Source organism: Chiloscyllium punctatum, chromosome 26, assembly GCF_047496795.1.
Source record: "Chiloscyllium punctatum isolate Juve2018m chromosome 26, sChiPun1.3, whole genome shotgun sequence".
Classification (NCBI taxonomy): Eukaryota; Metazoa; Chordata; class Chondrichthyes; order Orectolobiformes; family Hemiscylliidae; genus Chiloscyllium; species Chiloscyllium punctatum.
In genome coordinates this window covers 32,238,572-32,256,818 of record NC_092764.1, presented here as the reverse complement: position 1 = coordinate 32,256,818, position 18,247 = coordinate 32,238,572, and the positions used below count along the sequence as shown (strand labels likewise).

At 39.4% G+C, this 18,247-nt stretch overlaps 1 protein-coding gene across 1 annotated transcript; it reads left to right on the top strand.

Moving 5' to 3' along the window:
* Window positions 1-5,705: 5,705 nt before the first annotated feature.
* LOC140496400 (tubulin beta-3 chain) lies at window positions 5,706-15,097 on the top strand. Its single transcript, XM_072596073.1, has 4 exons — window positions 5,706-5,859; window positions 9,816-9,924; window positions 10,949-11,059; window positions 13,743-15,097. Exons 1-4 carry the CDS (start codon window positions 5,803-5,805, stop codon window positions 14,816-14,818), a joined length of 1,353 nt encoding a protein of 450 aa, XP_072452174.1. The 5' UTR covers window positions 5,706-5,802; the 3' UTR covers window positions 14,819-15,097.
* Window positions 15,098-18,247: the final 3,150 nt, after the last annotated feature.

Below are 18,247 nucleotides of genomic sequence, written 5' to 3'. Positions count from 1 at the left end.
TTTTAGACTGTTTGTTTAGAATTCTAAGTCGCCCCAATATTGCTTTAATTCTGACATTGTTTTGATCCTGATGCTATACTTTCTATTTAAATGATGTCTCGGGTCCTTGATTTCCTTTGATGTGGAACAGGAGAATCGACGTTTCGGGCATGAGCCCTTCTTCAGGAATGAGGAAAGTGTGTCCAGCAGGCTAAGATAAAAGGGAGGGAGGAGGGATTTGGAGGAGGGGCATTGGAAATGTGATAGGTGGAAGGAGGTCAAGGTGAGGGTGATAGGCCGAAGTAGGGGTAGGGGCAGAGAGGTCAGGAAGATTGCAGGTTAGGAAGGAGGTGCTGAGTTCGAGGGATTTGACTGAGACAAGGTGGGGGGAGGGGAAATGAGGAAACTGGAGAAATCTGAGTTCATCCCTTGTGGTTGGAGGGTTCCTAGGCGGAAGATGAGACGCTCTTCCTCCAGCCATCGCCAGACCATAGCAACACGACAGCTGGAGGAAGAGCACCTCATCTTCCACCTAGGAACCCTCCAACCACAAGGGATGAACTCAGATTTCTCCAGTTTCCTCATTTCCCCTCTCCCCACCTTTTCCCAGTCCCAAGCCTCGGACTCAGTACCGCCTTCCAAACCTGCAATCTTCTTCCTGACCTCTCCGTCCCCACCCCCTCTCCGGCCTATCACCCTCACCTTGACCTCCTTCCACCTATCACATTTCCAATGCCCCTCTCCCAAGTCCCTCCTCCCTACCTTTTATCTTAGCCTGCTGGACACACTTTCCTCATTCCTGAAGAAGGGGTCATGCCCAAAACGTCAATTCTCCTGTTCCTTTGATGCTGCCTGACCTGCTGTGCTTTTCCAGCAACACATTTTCAGCTCTGATCTCCAGCATCTGTAGTCCTCACTTTCACCTCTTCCTTTGATGTGGCCTTACTTAGTGGTGTCCACCCACTGTGGTGGAAACATTCACTCTGAACTGTAATTTCAATCTACAACTGCACTGTTCTTATAAAAATATTTCCTTTGCCCACCAGAATTTTTAACATTACTCATTGAGCCTAATACTTATTCATTTGCTGTAGTCTGAAATGCTTTTTGCCTTGCTTGTAGATTCTCTTTTGTAGAATCTTGCCATGCGTTTGTTGCAGGCTATCTGTCAAGTCATTGTTAAAGTTGTAACAAGAAATTTCTCCAAGTTGGCTCAAGTTGGTTCTGTACTGAACTGAATTTTACCTTGTATTTCAGAGCAACCACTGCAGCACTAAGACTTTTGGTGCAAGTCTTTGTCTTTTTATGCTGCAACAGAATGTTGTTTAAGAATGAGCCATCCCCCTTTTAAGATAGAGATGAGAAGAAAAGCTTTCTCTGAAAGGATTATTTGTGTGCAGAATTCTCTTCCCCAGAAAATAGTGTGACCTGGATTTTTGAATTTATTCAATGTTGAGTTACATAGATTTTTGATGGACAAGGGAATCAAGGGTTATGGGAAGTAGGCAAGAAAGTCAAGTTGAGACCAGAACCAATTCAATCATTTCTTGCTGAATGATGGAAAAAGCTCTAGGAACTAAATGGCCCACTCCTGCTTCGAGTTCCTATGTTCACCTGAATCCACATACCATCTGGCAAGCTGGGTTTTTTATTCATTCATGGGATGAGGATGTTGCTGACCGGGCAGCATTTAATACCCATCCCTAATTGCCCAGAGAGCAGTTAAGAGTTAACCACATTGTTATGGGTCTGGAGTCATGAGTAGGCCAGATTGAGTAAGGATGGCAGTTTGCTATCATAAAGGACGTTAGTGAACCTGATGGGTCTTTCTAATGATCGACAATGGATTTATGGTTATCATTAGTCTCTTAATTCCAGATTTTTGATTAAATTAGATTCCCTGCAGTGTGGAAACAGGCCCTTCAGCCCAACAAGTCCACACTGACCCTCAGAAGAGTAACCCACCCAGACCCATTTCCCTCTGACTAATGCACCGAACACTATGGGCAATTTAGCATGGCCAATTCACCTGACCTGCACATCTTTGAACTGTGGGAGGAAACCAGAGGATCCGGAGGAAACCCATCCAGTTAGTGATGTCAAAGGTGTTTTGTCTGCCAACAACAATGTGATTAGACCTGCACATCTTTGAACTGTGGGAAGAAACCAGAGCACCTGGAGGAAACCCACGCAGACACGGGGAGAATGTGCAAACTCCACACAGATGGTTGCCCGAGGCCAGAATATAACCTGGGACCCTGGTGCTGTGAGGCAGGAGTGCTAACCACTGAGCCACCGTGCCACCCAAATTCATCTACCATGGTGGGATTTGAACCTGGATCCCCAGAACATTATCTGGGTTGCTGGATTAACAGTCCAGCAATAATACCACTGGGACAACACCTCCCCCTGTCTTTGTACCTTGCCTTGCCATGGTTACGGCCCACTTGTTCCCACTGTCATACCAAATACTGATCACGCCTCTACATTTCTCTCTAAATTACAAACTGTGGCAGTATCTAAGCTAGCGGCTGTGATTATGAAATCCATTGGACAGTGTTTTCTTTTTCAGAATTACAGAATGATGCTGCACAAAAGAAGGCTAGTCAATTTATCATGCTGGCTTCTGAAAGTGTTATCTATTACTCCTATTTCCCAACCCTTTCCCCACAAATCTGCACATTTTCCTTCAAATACGTATCAAGAAATTCAAAATTGGTTTGCATTTCTTGGTTATCCAAAAAGACCAAAAGAGACAAGATTCTGGTGCAGGCTCAGAGGAAAGGCAAGAGATGCATATTTGCACCATCAGTAACTTGTAATTCAGAACAGAGTGTGGAATGAGGAAGGTGGACAGTAAGATGCAGAATTAAGTATGCAGATGCAGGCATCTCTGATGCCATTAGTGCCAAAATGGGTACTGCCTCACCAATGGGCTTCCCAATAACAGCCAACTTTATCTCCATTCCAGGGGTTATGTAAAGATGCATCTGACCCCCTCAGTTATGATCCATTACTTCTAATTGTCCACCTGCCTTGCTGGAGAGAAGTGTGCCTGAATCTTCTGCAATCTTTTTGGCTGATGTCATTGTCTTGATTAAATAGCTGGCAGTATGTGCAGCCAGTGAAATACGGGTATGAGGCATGCTATTCTGCTAAACTATGATGGTACAGTGTAGAATATATCAGGACTGCATTGAGCAATGTGTAAAGTTAAAGGTATAATTTGAGATATGGCATTTGAAGCAGCATTCACTAACCTTGACCACTTGTATAATAACACTGAATTTGCTGTAGAACTGCATTAAGGTCTCAAGGCTTGACCGAAAGCATATCAATAGATCTTGAAGACTATCAGTTTTCACAGCTTTCTGACTGTGTTTGGAGGACCTCCTGGCCCTCTCTATATATGAAACATTTCTTCTCCTATGAATATTCTCCAATAAAGCCTTCAGTGCAATGTCAGAAAAGCTTGGAGCTCACTCTCTCCCACCTTATATTATTGGCTTGTTTTCCCAGGTTAGATTCAGCTTAGAAATAACTACTGTCATCACTTCAGCTACAATTTATCTGCCTTTTAAGAGAGACGCTATCTAGCTGTAAGCAGTGCTGACTAGCTTTAACTGGTGCTATGTGATTATGATATTATTTCAGTTCTTAAGCACCCAGCCAATCAGCTCATGGTTAGCACAGAATAGATGTTACTACACCATGGTGATAACTTTATCAGTGCTGCTTCTGACTCTCAAATTTAATCAACCTTACTTTCAATCAATGCTCTTCTCTCTTCATCTCCCTGTCTTCCTTTCCCATGTTGGACTTTTCTGCTTCCATTTCCAATGATAAGCATCAAGTAACATTCATTAGAAGCTCATTGACTCCAACACCTATCAAGAGTATATTTCCTCACACTCTACCTACTGTAAGGACTCCATCCCATTCTCAGTTTATCTATTTCTGTCACACCTGAATGGATGATGCTGTCTTCCAGATTAATGCATCCAATTTGTCTTCCTTTTTCCCCAAATTATGATCTCCCATCTCTGTGATATTTCAGCATTTGATTTTTTTTTCATTTTATGCATTTGTTTTGTCCCCCTGTACCCCACCACCCAGATCCATCAAAAAGTTTCCTTCATTCTCCCCTTCTACCCCAACACCCCATCAACCTATGTAATCAGATGGTGGTGTAGTGGTAATTTCATTAGACAGGCATTTCAGAGCATCAGGGGAGGATTTCTACACATAGGTTTGAATTCCATCATGACAGATGGAATTTAAATCCCAGAATTAAACCCCAGTCTAATGGGAACCATGCAACTATTAATGTAAAAACCCATCTGGTTCACTAATGTCCTTCAGAGAACGAAATCCACTATCATTACCTAGTCTGATCTACGTGTGACTCTAAATCCACAACAATGTATTTAATTCTGAACTGTTTTCTGAAATGTCCTAGTAAGTCATTTAGTTCAAGAGATGGACAACAAATGTCTTTTCAGTGACATCATCATTCATGCAAAAGAAATGAATCATTGTCCACCATTTCCACAAACTCCAGCTGCAATTCTTGCAGCATTCTGAACTGACCATTTCCTCCACAACACTGTGATCCATTCCTCAGTCAACCCCGTTCCATTCTATTGTAGGAAATGCAATACCTGTCCTTTTTATCTCCTTCCTTCTCACCATCCACAGCCGTAAATTCTCCAAATGAGATAGCAATTTACTGATGCTGCTCTGCATTTAGTATACTGTATATATCACTCACAATGTGATTCCCACTACACTGCAGAGTTCAAATGTGGAAAAAGTGAGTGTTTTGCCGAATACCTCTGCTCAATCCATAAGCATGACTACGAGGTTCCCGTACTGTTATTTGAATTATCTACCTTACCCTCACACTGATTTCCATGGCCTGTTCCAGAGAACCTCAATGTAAGCTAACGGAACTATACATCCTTCAATAAGGCACTTCGCTGCTTTCTGACCTCAATACTTGAGTGGACACTTTTGGATCATCACCTCAGCTTTCACTGTTTTTCACTCTGCTGTTTTATTTTACTCATTCATTTCCAACACCAGCTATACTGCCATTCACATATCCTCTGGAAACGATTTTGCTTCTTTCCTTCCACGTTAAGACCATTTAATCCCTCCTGTCCCGATCTTTGAGTCCTGATGAAAGGTCACAGAACCCAAGCGTTAATTCTGTTTCTCTTTCCACAAAAGTTGCCTGACCTGCTGAATATTTCTAGCATTTACTGTTTTTCTTTCAGGTTCCCGGGATTCGCAGTACTTCGCTTTGGCATCTGCATTTTAAACTCTCTCTGAAACACTTTCCTGTATTGCACTGTATGCATCTTTGAAAGGCAACACAAATCTAACCTAATTTTAAAGCAGAATTTTGCAACGCATTAACAATGCTGACAAAGGCCTGCTTCCCCAGCATTGCTAACGACCTGATGCTGTGGTAAATGCATAGTTACACATCATTTTGCCCCAATATGGCGCACACAATCGGACGGGGCAGTAGTATTTGCAGCAGAGGTGATGCATTTCGTGGGAGGCGACTCGAGCAGTGCAGGGATGTTGCAGTATCCCCGCCATCCTGATTGGCTGCTGAGCCCAGTCTCCCGGGAGACTGACGTCACCCGGCTCTGTCCCCGCCCTCCTGGGGGGCACTGATCAGCTGGTGCAAGGCAATTCTATAAAAGCGTGGACAGCACCATTCCAACGCCTTTCCCCAGCCAGAAACAGCGGCGTTGAGTTGTTAATCCAGCCACAGTAAGGAGGCAAAAAAAAACAAACAACAGCAAGAGGATGAGAGAGATTGTCCACATCCAGGCTGGCCAATGTGGCAACCAGATTGGTGCCAAGGTAAATTCTGCTTAATATCGAAGTATTTGTGTGGTTATGACAAAGGGTAGGATATCAAAGAATATTAGCAAATTTGAAATAAAGCTTACATTTCAATGTTTTGTAAAAACTAAATTCCATAATCTAATATGGAGCTAATGTGGAATACTATTTTGGTTCTGGTAAATAACAGCATAGTTCTACAAATAAGCTTTTGTTCCGCGTTAAGTGTAATTATTTCTATTGCCAAATATAATTAGTTCTGTTATGATTTTCCCATTTCTCACGTTTCATGAGTCAGCCTAGGGATTTACAATTGCGTTTTCCAGCTTGCCGTTATTTTAGCTGGGGTTTCGTCGTTCTTTTGTTACATTGTGACATTTGCAGGTTTTGTTCTGGAATCTGTGCCTGTGGGCTGCTTTCGGCAGAGACGTGGGCTCTGCAGACAGCCACGCCCGAGACTGCAGATACGAGCGGAGAAAGGGATTAGCTCCTCCGTGCCGCACCGTCCGAGGACAGCCCCAGCAAACCCTGGCTCTGCAAGGAAACCAGCACCGTCGGGGTGGAGCCGTGGTACCAATAATGGGGAGACAAAGAGCCTTCTTTCAGAGTTGTCATCGAAGTCATGTTAACAGTCCGATCTCTAACGTGAATAACCTTGTAATGGGTCATTGTCATCTCCGCTTCCATTCACATAGAGGATCTGTTCACATTTTTTTAATTTAAAAGATCTCTAAACAAATACTTAACGATAGTATTCGGTAAAAGTGCACCGGATGGACCAATTTACAAATTGCTCAATTTTTTAATTGTTCTGTCATGTAGTCACTTTGTCCATTTTAAAGATTGTCTACCAGACAGAGTAAGTAAAATTATACATAGAATCTCTCCTGTTACCAAATGAAACAAGTTTGATCAAAACATGGAATCAGAATAAACACAAGTGCAGTGAAATCTGATTGCTGCAGAGGGTAATTCATGTGCTCAGGAAAAATCATAGCTCATTGGGTATAGGATTAGAAGCTTTGGGTTTATTAATGATCTTGAAGGATTATTAAAGTGGTTGTTTAAATGTGAAACAGCAATTATTGGCAGCATATCATGAATAGTTAGATGCTGATTCATCCAAGGTGAAGACCGATGTGATTGCAATATTTGAAGAGTTAAAGATTGATTCTGGTGAGTAGTCCAATCCACAAGAGCTGGCACAAGGTCATTTGTGTCTAAATCCACTTCTGGGGACACCTACCAGTGCAGCACTCAGATGGGTTATGTGGGTGGGATCACAATACCCAGGGATTTTAATGTTTGCCTGGAGGTGGCTTTTTCACTAATCTCTCCATCAAGAAGGATTCAGGCTTGAACATGGGTGTGGCTGGTTTTGATGCAACCAAGGAGATGTGTTACTACAATCCAGGGTGTCCTACTAAAGAGTTATTTTCCATTCTTTGCAGCCAGCATTCTGAGGAGCTTTTTCTTTAGAGGGAGAAGAATTGAATCATTCTCAGTCAGTGGTCCAAAAAATTCTTAATAAACCTCAGAGATTGGCCAAACAAATAGATATTTTAATTTAGTAAACCTATGAAATTGGGTCGTTGTTGCTCTCAGACCTCCATTTTAGAGACTTGAGAACACAACTTTAGAAAAATAATCCATTCAAGTCGATAACACCAGCCATATCATTGCAGTTGTTGTTTTAATAGCATGTATGAACAGGCTGTGATATTACAGCATAGCGAGGCATAATGTATCAGTAAAAATCTCACTTTTCTCAGATTAACATGAATATCAAAGAACAAATACAACATTGAAAATCTGAATTAAAACAAAAAAATGAAATCCACATCTCAAATAACAAGACAAATAGAGTCAGGGCTGAAACTTTGTTTGGACCCTGATGTGTCTGTTGAATTTTCAAGTATAACATTTTGTTTTTTGTGATCATGCATCAGCATTAGATACTCCCTCATCAGTACAGCTTTGGCTTACTATAGACTTAATGTCCTAATGTTTTGGGCAAACAGAAAGAGAAGATCCTTGATGTGACATTTTTCTTCCAAGATCAAGCATGCTAATAAGTTCTGGGCATCTGATATAATTTGAATAATGTTTCAGGAAGCTGTTTATGGTCTACTAGAAACAAGATTCATGTTAATCCTACAGCAAGCAGAAAGGGGAGACTTCATCTCCTCAGTTTAGCTACATCAGATCATTGATCAAGGTGAATGGACAATATACTTCTAACCGTATCTTTAACTATGTCATCCTTTTAGAAATTATGTAATACATGCTACTTATTGGCTAAAGTCATGTTTTAAATATACACGTGGTAACTTTTAGAAACATTAAACATGAATCTGTTAAAAATTTGAGACATGTGGGTCTGAGATGAATAATAGAACCTGGAGGAGTCAGATTGTATCTAATTTACTCTCTGGAGTGCACAGAGGAAGAAATTAAATCGGTACTGCGTCTGCCAGCTGGTGTTCAAATATAGGTGAGCTTATGATGAATGAGACAAAATGGAAATTCAAATTTATTGGACAGCTGAGGGTTCCTACTCCATTAACTATACCCCCAGGAGATGCAGGAAAACATTAAAGCTACTTTGTCCACTCAAGCAACCAAATTAATCTCTAAAAATTAGCTGGGGGTAAAATGTACCATAAGTTAATGTTGGCACTTTCAGCACCATGGTCAGGTGCTGATTGAAGTGACTCTTAGAGTGCAAATTTGAATGCATTGCAAATAATAATCCATTTTTCTGAATAAGTAAAATAATTTTACAGGTGAATTCTCTGTATTGCTGCAGTGATCTTCTTTGAAGAAACAAAATAAACTTCACCTGCTTTGTTCATGAAAATCGCAAAATACAATTCATTTGGTAAATCCTGCTGTTAATAATAGAAGTGACTGTGCTCTCTTTTCAACTAATTTACATGCTGCTTTTAAAAAGCAATGATGAATTGTAACTAAATAGTAATGACTTTAAGATAATGAGAATATAATGGCTTTTTGTATGACTTTATCTTTAGAGGAGAAATGTGTATCTTCACTGAAATTCAGCTTTGTCTAAGTTGTATTTTTTAAAATTATCTCAGGAATGTATACAATACAACTTACTGTTAGATATTTTACAGTTTTTCAATTAATTATGCTTAAGAAAAAATTCAAGTTACAAAGGATGTCATAGCTGAAAGCCTTTTTTTGCTATGCATTTAATACAGTTTGTGACCTGCCATATCACTAAATGCAATTGATGCTAAAAAGACATCATTCAGTAAAAATATTCTGTTAATTTTGAACACAAAGAATATATAAATCATAGTGTAAAGCACCATGTAATTAGTTTTGCTTGCTGTCCCTATCCCTGCTGTTTTTGATGTTAAGGTAATTACTGTGAGTCAGCAGACAGTTTATTCAGGCTATCATTACCACAGAGACGAAGAACAACGTGAGCATTTTTATAGTTTTTTTTCTTGAATCTTTGGAAATTAGATACCCAGTTTAGGTAGTTGACAAAGGGAATTGATTTTGTGTATTACTGGAAGAAAACAAATAATTAGTTGAAGGCTTTTGTGTTGTACTCACCAGAATAATTTTCAAGAAACACCAGAGTAAAGTGAAAACAGCGTTTATACTGTATGGATGTTGAAATGTATATATCCTTTTTGGATCTCAGCTAAGGCAAAGCAAAAACCATGATTTTTTTTCTTTAAACCGACCTGACTACATTTAAGTAGAAATAAATAAGACGTGGAAATGGAAGTGAATCAATTATACCTGGTTGGGTTGAAGCCAGTAATTGACCTGCATCCATCATTTTGTCACATTATAATAATTAGCCACATACCAAAATCCATACATTGATTGAGGCAGCTATTCTATTACCTTCCTGGTATAAGCTTAATTAATAATTAATCTGGCTGGTTGGATAGGTATCTTCTATTTCTTGATCTTCCTTCCATTATTTTCAGTTTTGGGAGGTCATCAGTGATGAGCATGGAATTGACCCCAGTGGCAATTATGTGGGTGACTCAGACTTGCAAGTGGAGCGAATTAGTGTCTACTACAATGAAGCATCTTGTAAGTAATAGTGTTACATAATGCCAATGATCATTATGAACCATGTCAAGCAAAAACTGCATTTCAGAATTAGGTGCATTGTTTAATAAAGCTAAATATGTTTTTGCTGAAATCTGGGGCGGGGGGATGGTGGGGAGGAGGAAGTGAGCCACAAATTATGTAGTATTCCTGGACAACTTAGTTGTAGGCAAAACCAATATTTACTCTAAACACTTAGTGTTGTTTAATGTGTTTTGTTAATTGGAATTCAGCTATATGAATATTAAAGTACAGAATAAACAAATACAGATTATATTTGAAAGTTAACTTTTAACTTTTGAAATGTTTGAAGCAGAAACTTAACATTACTAATTGCTACTCTGGATTTGATGCTTTTAACTCTTTCTGGTGTCCTCTTCGACATACATCGCAGTTTGTCAATAATACAAAAAATGGAATATCTCAAATTTGGCATTGAAAGCAGTTGAACTCCTGGGATATCTTACTCATGGAATAGGAAAAAGATTTGCTATAGCAGGAAATCATGTTGTGAAGTCATAACAATGATGCCTGGGCAATGTGGGTGAAAATTTGTGATTTTCGCAATGAATGTATTGAATTGAATTTATTGTCTCATGTACCGAGGCATAGTGAAAAGCTTTGTCTTGGAAGCAATAAGGCAGATCAGAGTTAAGTAGCATAGATCAGTAAATAATAAGTAAACAGCAGCAAAAACAAAAACACAAGTACAGGCGAATATTAAAACTGGGTCCATTCAGTATTCTAACAACAATAGGGTAAAAACTGTTTCGAAACCGGCTGGTGCGTGTGTTCAGGCTTCTGTACCTTCTCCCCGATGGTAGAGGTAGAAAAACATTGCCAGGGTGGGATGGATCTTTGAGAATGCTGGCAGCCTTTCCTTGACAGTGGGCCTGGTAGATGGATTCTGTAGATGTATTTGAATAACTCCATAGTTGTACCAAATTTCCTTTTGACAAATGTAAAAGCAGATATATTGATTATTATGATTTTGTTCTTTTTGCAGCTCTTAAATATGTACCCAGAGCCATTTTAGTGGATCTGGAACCAGGCACGATGGATAGCGTCCGATCAGGGCCCTTCGGACATCTTTTCAGACCAGACAATTTTATCTTTGGTATGTAGACATCATCCCCAAAACAGAAAAAATGAAAAATATTGGATAAAATTAGAATTTTACAAAAAACACCAACCATTAATTAATTTGATTGCTTATGTCATATTAGAAATCGGCCATTTGATCCCCTGCATGCTAGTTGGAAAACTAGAGCAACAATGACCAACATCTGGGGGATCTTGAAATGCTCAATAGTGTCTAGATTGTGGATTTTCAGGAATCTAGTGGTACTTCTCTTCCTCGTCCCACCACCACCACCATCCTACATATAAATTAATTGACCAAGGACAAATCTGAAAGGTTTTCAAGTTAAGTTTTTAGAACCAACTTTTTTCCCCTTGAAGGTTAGGTGTAATAACTGCAAGTACCATGGTAGTTGTGATTGCTCCACACCCCCACAACCACACTTTTCATCCCCACCCAACAGTTTCCACAGCTCAAATGACTTGTGAACAGTTGATGCTAAGACAAGTAATCAGAAATTCAGGCTTTGCAATGGGTAAGATGCTTTTGACCGTATGCCAGTCAAATAGTTGAACAAACTGCATTTGGATAAATTTCTACCCACCTTTTTAAATCGTGTTCATGGGATGTAAGTGTTGCTGGCTAGACCAGCATTTATTGCACATCCTTAATTGCACAGTCAAATTAACTGTCAACCACACTGCTGTGGGTCTTGTGCCATGTAGACTGGACTGGGTAAAGATGGCACATTTACTTCCCAAAAGGATGTTAGTGAACCAGATAGGTTTTTATGACAATTGACACTTGTTACGTGTTGCTATTAGGTCAGTTCTATTCCAGATTTCTGTTGAATTCAAATTTCACTGTCTGTCATGGTGAGTCTAATGACATTACCGCTATGCTACCACTTACCCATCTGTTATTTCTCACTTTATAATTCCCAATGTCTGTATATGAAATGGAATTCCATTTTGTGCATTTATGGTGTCTCTGAAATAATGCTTTATTTTGTCCATGGCTAACTCAAATGTCACCTTGTTTCTTTTGTTTGAGTATTATTCCATTCTTTCACCAGTCACCATCCCCTTACCCACCACCCTTCGTTCACAATGAACTTTATTCATAAGATTACCCACCTTTATGTAATTCACAATTAATGGAACTGTTTCAAATTTTACATTAGGAATGTGTCTACGAATTGTTAGTCATACTTCCCAACTCGAGTTCATTCTCAGTTACTAAACACTGATGATTGTTATTAAAAACCCACCCATTTCGCTAGTACCTATTAGGGAAGGAAATTTTGATATCTTTACATGGTATTCCCTATGTGTGACTCTCATGCACAGCATTGAGACTTAACTGCCCCCTGAAATGGTCAAACAGGCCCTTCAGTTTAAGGCAATTAGGGATGTGGTGACTGAGCCAGTATTATTGCAAGGCCAACATCATAAAACTAAAAAATTAAGGCCAAGTATTCTTCTGGTAAGCTCTCAGATCAATCTCCAAGGTTAATGCATCTTTCCCAAGACAGGTTATCTATAACTGCTCACGGTACATCAGAGTTAATCCAACCAGGGCTTAGATAACTGAAACATAATTCCTACCCACTTTTATTTTATTCTAGTTCTCTAGATAAGTAAGCAACACATCAGCCTTTTGATATTTACTGCACCTGTTTATGATGAGATAGTACTATATATATTGTGACTGCCATATTACTTTAGACTTCATTGTTTTGATTCAGCATAGATGACCTCCAATTTCCATTTACTACAGTTGTCTGTTCACTTTATCCATATCACTTCTTAGTATTATACTTGCATCTACATTGTATACCTTGCCAGTCATTTTGATTCATGCCAAATTTAGATTTGCAGCTTTCTATGTCAACATCTAAGTCGTTAATCAATACTATAAATAGTTGAGGCTCCAACAGGGATTGTTTCGGGGCATCACTAGTTACATGTTACTAGATGGAATATCTATCCATTATCACTGTTGTGTCTTCTTCCATTCAGCCAATTTCCTATCCAGATCAATAATTGGTTTTCAATTCCATGAGCTTTAGTTTTGGATAAGTCTCTTATGAGATGCTTTATTGCATTCCTTTTCGAAATCATGAATAACTTCCAAAGATATTCTCCTGTCCACTACTTCAGTCACCTTTAAGTCTCATCAGGCATGGACTCTATCTGATGGCAGCCAGTAGACAAACTGGCCTGGTAACTGTTCATGGGGAAATTACACATGTGTTGGACTTTCTATAGGCATCATCCAAGGGGACTAACCATCTTACAGATCTTAATTATGTTTTGATATTAATTCAACTTTAATTATAAATGTGCTTATTAATTTTGAAGTGCATCTTTGTCTCTATAAACTCATCATTGTCTGATCTGGGCAAAGTGAGTTGATTGAAAGTTTCATATAATCACAACAATAAAAAGATAACTTTGGTATTGTCTTAGTTGATTGCTGGCAATAACTACATTTTGTTGGTTATGTGCTGATATAGATAAGCTTCTAATGTAGCCACCAGAGTAAGAAGTCAGATCACAAAAATCAAATTAGATTGATTATGTGGGAAGACCTTTTACCTCGATAGAAAGTATACTCCATGCTAGTAGCTATTTGTACACTTGTTTACACCTTGTATGCACACTCTTTATCATCTATTTTAATGTTTACATGTGTTTGACATCCTTTTTAATCATAGGACAAAGTGGAGCTGGAAACAACTGGGCAAAGGGCCATTACACAGAAGGTGCAGAGTTGGTGGATTCAGTCCTTGATGTAGTAAGAAAAGAATGTGAAAATTGCGACTGTCTGCAAGGCTTTCAACTTACTCATTCCCTGGGTGGAGGCACAGGGTCTGGCATGGGAACCCTCCTTATTAGCAAAGTTCGTGAGGAATACCCTGACAGAATTATGAACACTTTCAGCGTTGTTCCTTCTCCAAAAGTTTCCGACACAGTGGTAGAACCATACAATGCTACCCTCTCAATCCACCAGCTTGTAGAAAACACAGATGAAACTTACTGCATAGATAATGAAGCGCTGTACGATATCTGCTTCAGGACCCTCAAACTTGCAACACCCACCTATGGAGACCTTAACCACTTGGTATCTGCTACCATGAGTGGGGTCACCACTTCCCTGAGGTTTCCTGGGCAGCTTAATGCCGATCTGAGGAAGCTTGCAGTGAATATGGTACCTTTCCCACGCCTACACTTCTTTATGCCAGGATTTGCTCCACTTACAGCCCGAGGAAGCCAGCAGTACAGAGCTTTGACTGTCCCAGAACTCACCCAGCAGATGTTTGATGCCAAAAATATGATGGCAGCTTGTGATCCTCGTCATGGTAGGTACCTGACAGTAGCCACTGTCTTCAGAGGCAAGATGTCCATGAAGGAAGTTGATGAGCAAATGTTGGCTATCCAGAGCAAGAACAGCAGCTACTTTGTGGAATGGATCCCCAACAATGTCAAGGTGGCTGTTTGTGATATCCCACCCCGTGGACTTAAGATGTCCTCCACTTTCATTGGAAACAGCACTGCTATCCAGGAGCTTTTCAAACGCATCTCTGAACAGTTCACAGCCATGTTCCGCAGGAAGGCGTTCTTGCACTGGTACACTGGTGAGGGCATGGATGAGATGGAGTTTACTGAAGCAGAAAGTAATATGAATGATCTTGTATCTGAATACCAACAGTACCAAGATGCCACAGCAGATGAAGAAGGAGAGATGTATGAGGATGATGAGGAAGAATCTGAAGCACAAGGTCCAAAGTGAAACCTGAATCAGTCATTGTCTACCAAGATGGTTTACCTTGGATCTCCTCATTGTGCTCTTACTTGTCTTTACTACGAGTTAGCTCAGTCATAGATTACTTGCTTCTGATAGCCTTACCCTCTTATCCTCTTTACACTCCGTATTGGTCACCAAACAATTAAGTTCTAGATATTTAAAACTCCCAATTTTATTTTAATAACACAAGTTCCTGATTTTTTTATTTTTTACTGTTTTGCCAATTTATTTTTTGAATATTTAATAAATTATTGCTGTGAAACATTTTCTGATGTTGAGCAATTTATGAAAACTTGTGATTTAAGCAATTTTCAAATTATTCTTGAGAAACAACGCCAATATCCTGTATATAATGAGGACTACATCCATGTTGCTTACCTTAATCTGTAAAGAAAAGTATGCTGTTAATGCATAACATTGGCACATCCATATACATTATTAAGCCAATTCAAGCCTCCATGAATCTAATTACTAAGTTTCATATTAAAATTGCAGTAAGGTTTCAAAACTTTGACAAAGTTTGGAAGGTCTTGTTGCCTTGTTCCCAGTATTCTGTATTTTTTCTAAATTCTGTCTCCAATTAATTGTTTCTAAACATAAATCCTATGGTAACTGTAAACTTCAGCCCAAGCTTTGGCTAACTAAAATCTTTTTTTAATTGATTTCTATTGTGTTATGTAAATGACATTTTCAATGGGTCTGTCCTCAAGAACTGAGCCCCCCCCTTTCAAATCACTCTTGTAACCTCCTGCCTCAACAAGACAACCTTAAGTGCTCTATCCTTCCAAACAATCACCCTTCAACTTCCCTTGTCTCTGAAAAATGCTAACACCTCCCAAATCTGTAGCAATATTTTTCATTCCTTTTTGAATAGCCCCAGTCAACTTTTTAGCCATGTCTGTATTGCATTGGCTCAGTGACACCATCCAATCCAGATCTGAAAAATGTGGGTTGAAGATGCTGCTCCAGAGTTTTGGGCAAATAAACTAGACTGATACTTCAATGCATTACTGATGGAGTGCTGCACTAATCTTTAGGATGAGATGTTAACCAATGCTCATTCTGACCTCTCAGTTGGACATCAACTAGCATTTTGTGTAAGTGCAGGGAATTTCTTCTTGATGTCCTGGCTGATATTGACCCTCCATTAACAAAATAAAAACTCTTTTTTTGTTTCTTTCTTTGTGGGATCTGCCTGTGTATGAACTGGCAGATCTTACAACAGTGAATTAGTTAAAGTTGTATCCTTCACCAGCTGGCTTTTTTGACTAGGTTAGTTCAGGAAAATACCTGTTGGAAGGACTTTTGTGAAGACTCCCTTTACCTGCTCTCATGACAAAGCATGTTGCATGTGCACCATTTACCAGCCATGTTGCAAAGCCAGTGATGTTCCAACTGCAGCTGCATAATTTACACAGCCACAGGTCACAAAACTCGTCTGCCTTTCCTTTCAGGTTTCTGCAACTGTTCATGCCAAATTCAGCAACTCACCAAAGCACTTACAAAAAGTTAATACTTCCACAATTTTTTCAAGATCACAAGAAAATTGTACTTTAACTACAAGTTGGAAAATTGACCTTTAAATAATGCCAATGTGGATCTCCCTTGTAGGAGTGTGCTTGTTTAAGCAGCTACTGGGTATGCGTAGCAATTGCATTAAGGTTGCTGTAATGCTGTTTAATTTCCCAAAATGCCCTCTGTAAAAGCTTCCAGCACGTGCATGTGGCACATATGCTTGTACTATTTCCTGGGGCCACAGTGGAGCACTGTGTGAAGCACCATGCATCACATTTTTCACTACATGTCTTTGATATGTGAATACTATTGGCACTATCGTACTCAATTGCACTGTCTAGATAGTCATAAAGAACACAGAGGTTCTTCAGCCTATTGTGTCCACACTAGTCATCAAACACCTATCTATTTTAATCCCATTTTCCAGAAATTGACCTGTAGCCTTGTTAGTGCTTCAAGTAGTTATCTAAATACTTCTCAAATGTCTTGAGAGTTCCTGCCTCTACCACCCTCAAGGCAGTGAGTTCCAGATACCACAACACTCTATGAAAACTAGTAACCTCAAATTGCTTCTAAACCTCCTGCTCCTTAACTTAAAACTGTGGCATTGGTTATTGATCCCTGTACTAAGAGAAATATTTCTCCCTATCTACTCTAAGCCCCTCAGAACTTTGTACACCTCAATCTGATCTCTCCTCAGCCTCCTTTGCTCTAAGGAAAACAATCCCAGCCCCTCCTTGTAATGGAATTGCTCCAGTCCAGGCAGTATCCTGCTGAATCTCTTCTGCACCCTCTAGCGCAATCCATCCCTCCTTTAGTGTGTGATCAGAACTACATGCTGATGTCCACTTACTTGTCACCCAGGATGTAAATAAGTCATCTGATATACAATCCTGTCTGAAAACTGACTTGGGTACATTGCTTTATAATTAAACCACAAAGTTAAGTCAATAAACACAAACCACACATCCTGCCACCCACAACTGAACCTTTGATGCAAAATGGCAACAAAATAACTGCAACCTATAAATAAAAGTAAAGCGAGCATTTTAATTGAGATAAGTTTAAAGATGTGTAGGCAGACAGGAAATGGCTGAGGACTAGGCAATCAAGAAGGACCTCAGAAAAAGCAGTTGTGCAACTGGCTCTCCACCTGTTATTTCATTCTGAATATTGGTGAGATTGATGGTTGCTTGGGGCATTATTCCATTTTATCTTGTGTCATCTGTTAATAAACTCCAGGTTAATTGATAAACATTCAATTCTGCAGAATTTGTTTTATGTTTTAGTGAGATACCATCTTTTAAAACCAACACTAGTCAAAGTATGACCTATCAAGCTAGATTTCTATCTAGGATTTGCCTTGTCCAGTAACACATAAGCTGGAATCATATTAATAGAAGAGTGGAGCTGATCAGGCGATATACACGTGGATTCGAAAGGCACTACGACGTGACAAATGAGTGCTTTGAATTGTCTTTTCTAAGGAAGAGCTCCTGAAATAGTGAAAGAGGAACTTGTTGAATAGGTCAGAAAAGAAGCCCATTGATAGTGAATAGGTATTAGAAAGTCTAGCAGTGCATGGAGTTAGTAAATCCCCTGGACACAATAGGATTCATAGAAGGATATTTAAGGAAATAAATGTGAAAATTACAGAGGTAGTGACCATAATCTTCCAACCCTCTTTAGATACAAGATGATGGCATGGGATTGAAAAATTACAAAAGTTACACCCTTGTAAATAATGGTGGTTAGGAAAACTCAGAAAGCACTTCACAATTAGTTTAACCTTGGTCGTGAAAAGCCATTATGCATGATAACCCAGGACAAAGTTCACAATTATTTGAACAAGAATGGAGTAAAATTCAAGCATGGATTTGTTAAAGGCAAACTATATGA

Coding starts and splice junctions, on each gene's coding strand:
- LOC140496400 (XM_072596073.1), top strand. CDS start 5,803: ATGAGAGAGATTGTCCACATCCAGGCTGGCCAATGTGGCAACCAGATT. Junction 5,860..9,815: donor GCAACCAGATTGGTGCCAAG/GTAAATTCTGCT, acceptor CATTATTTTCAG/TTTTGGGAGGTCATCAGTGA. Junction 11,060..13,742: donor ACCAGACAATTTTATCTTTG/GTATGTAGACAT, acceptor TTTTAATCATAG/GACAAAGTGGAGCTGGAAAC.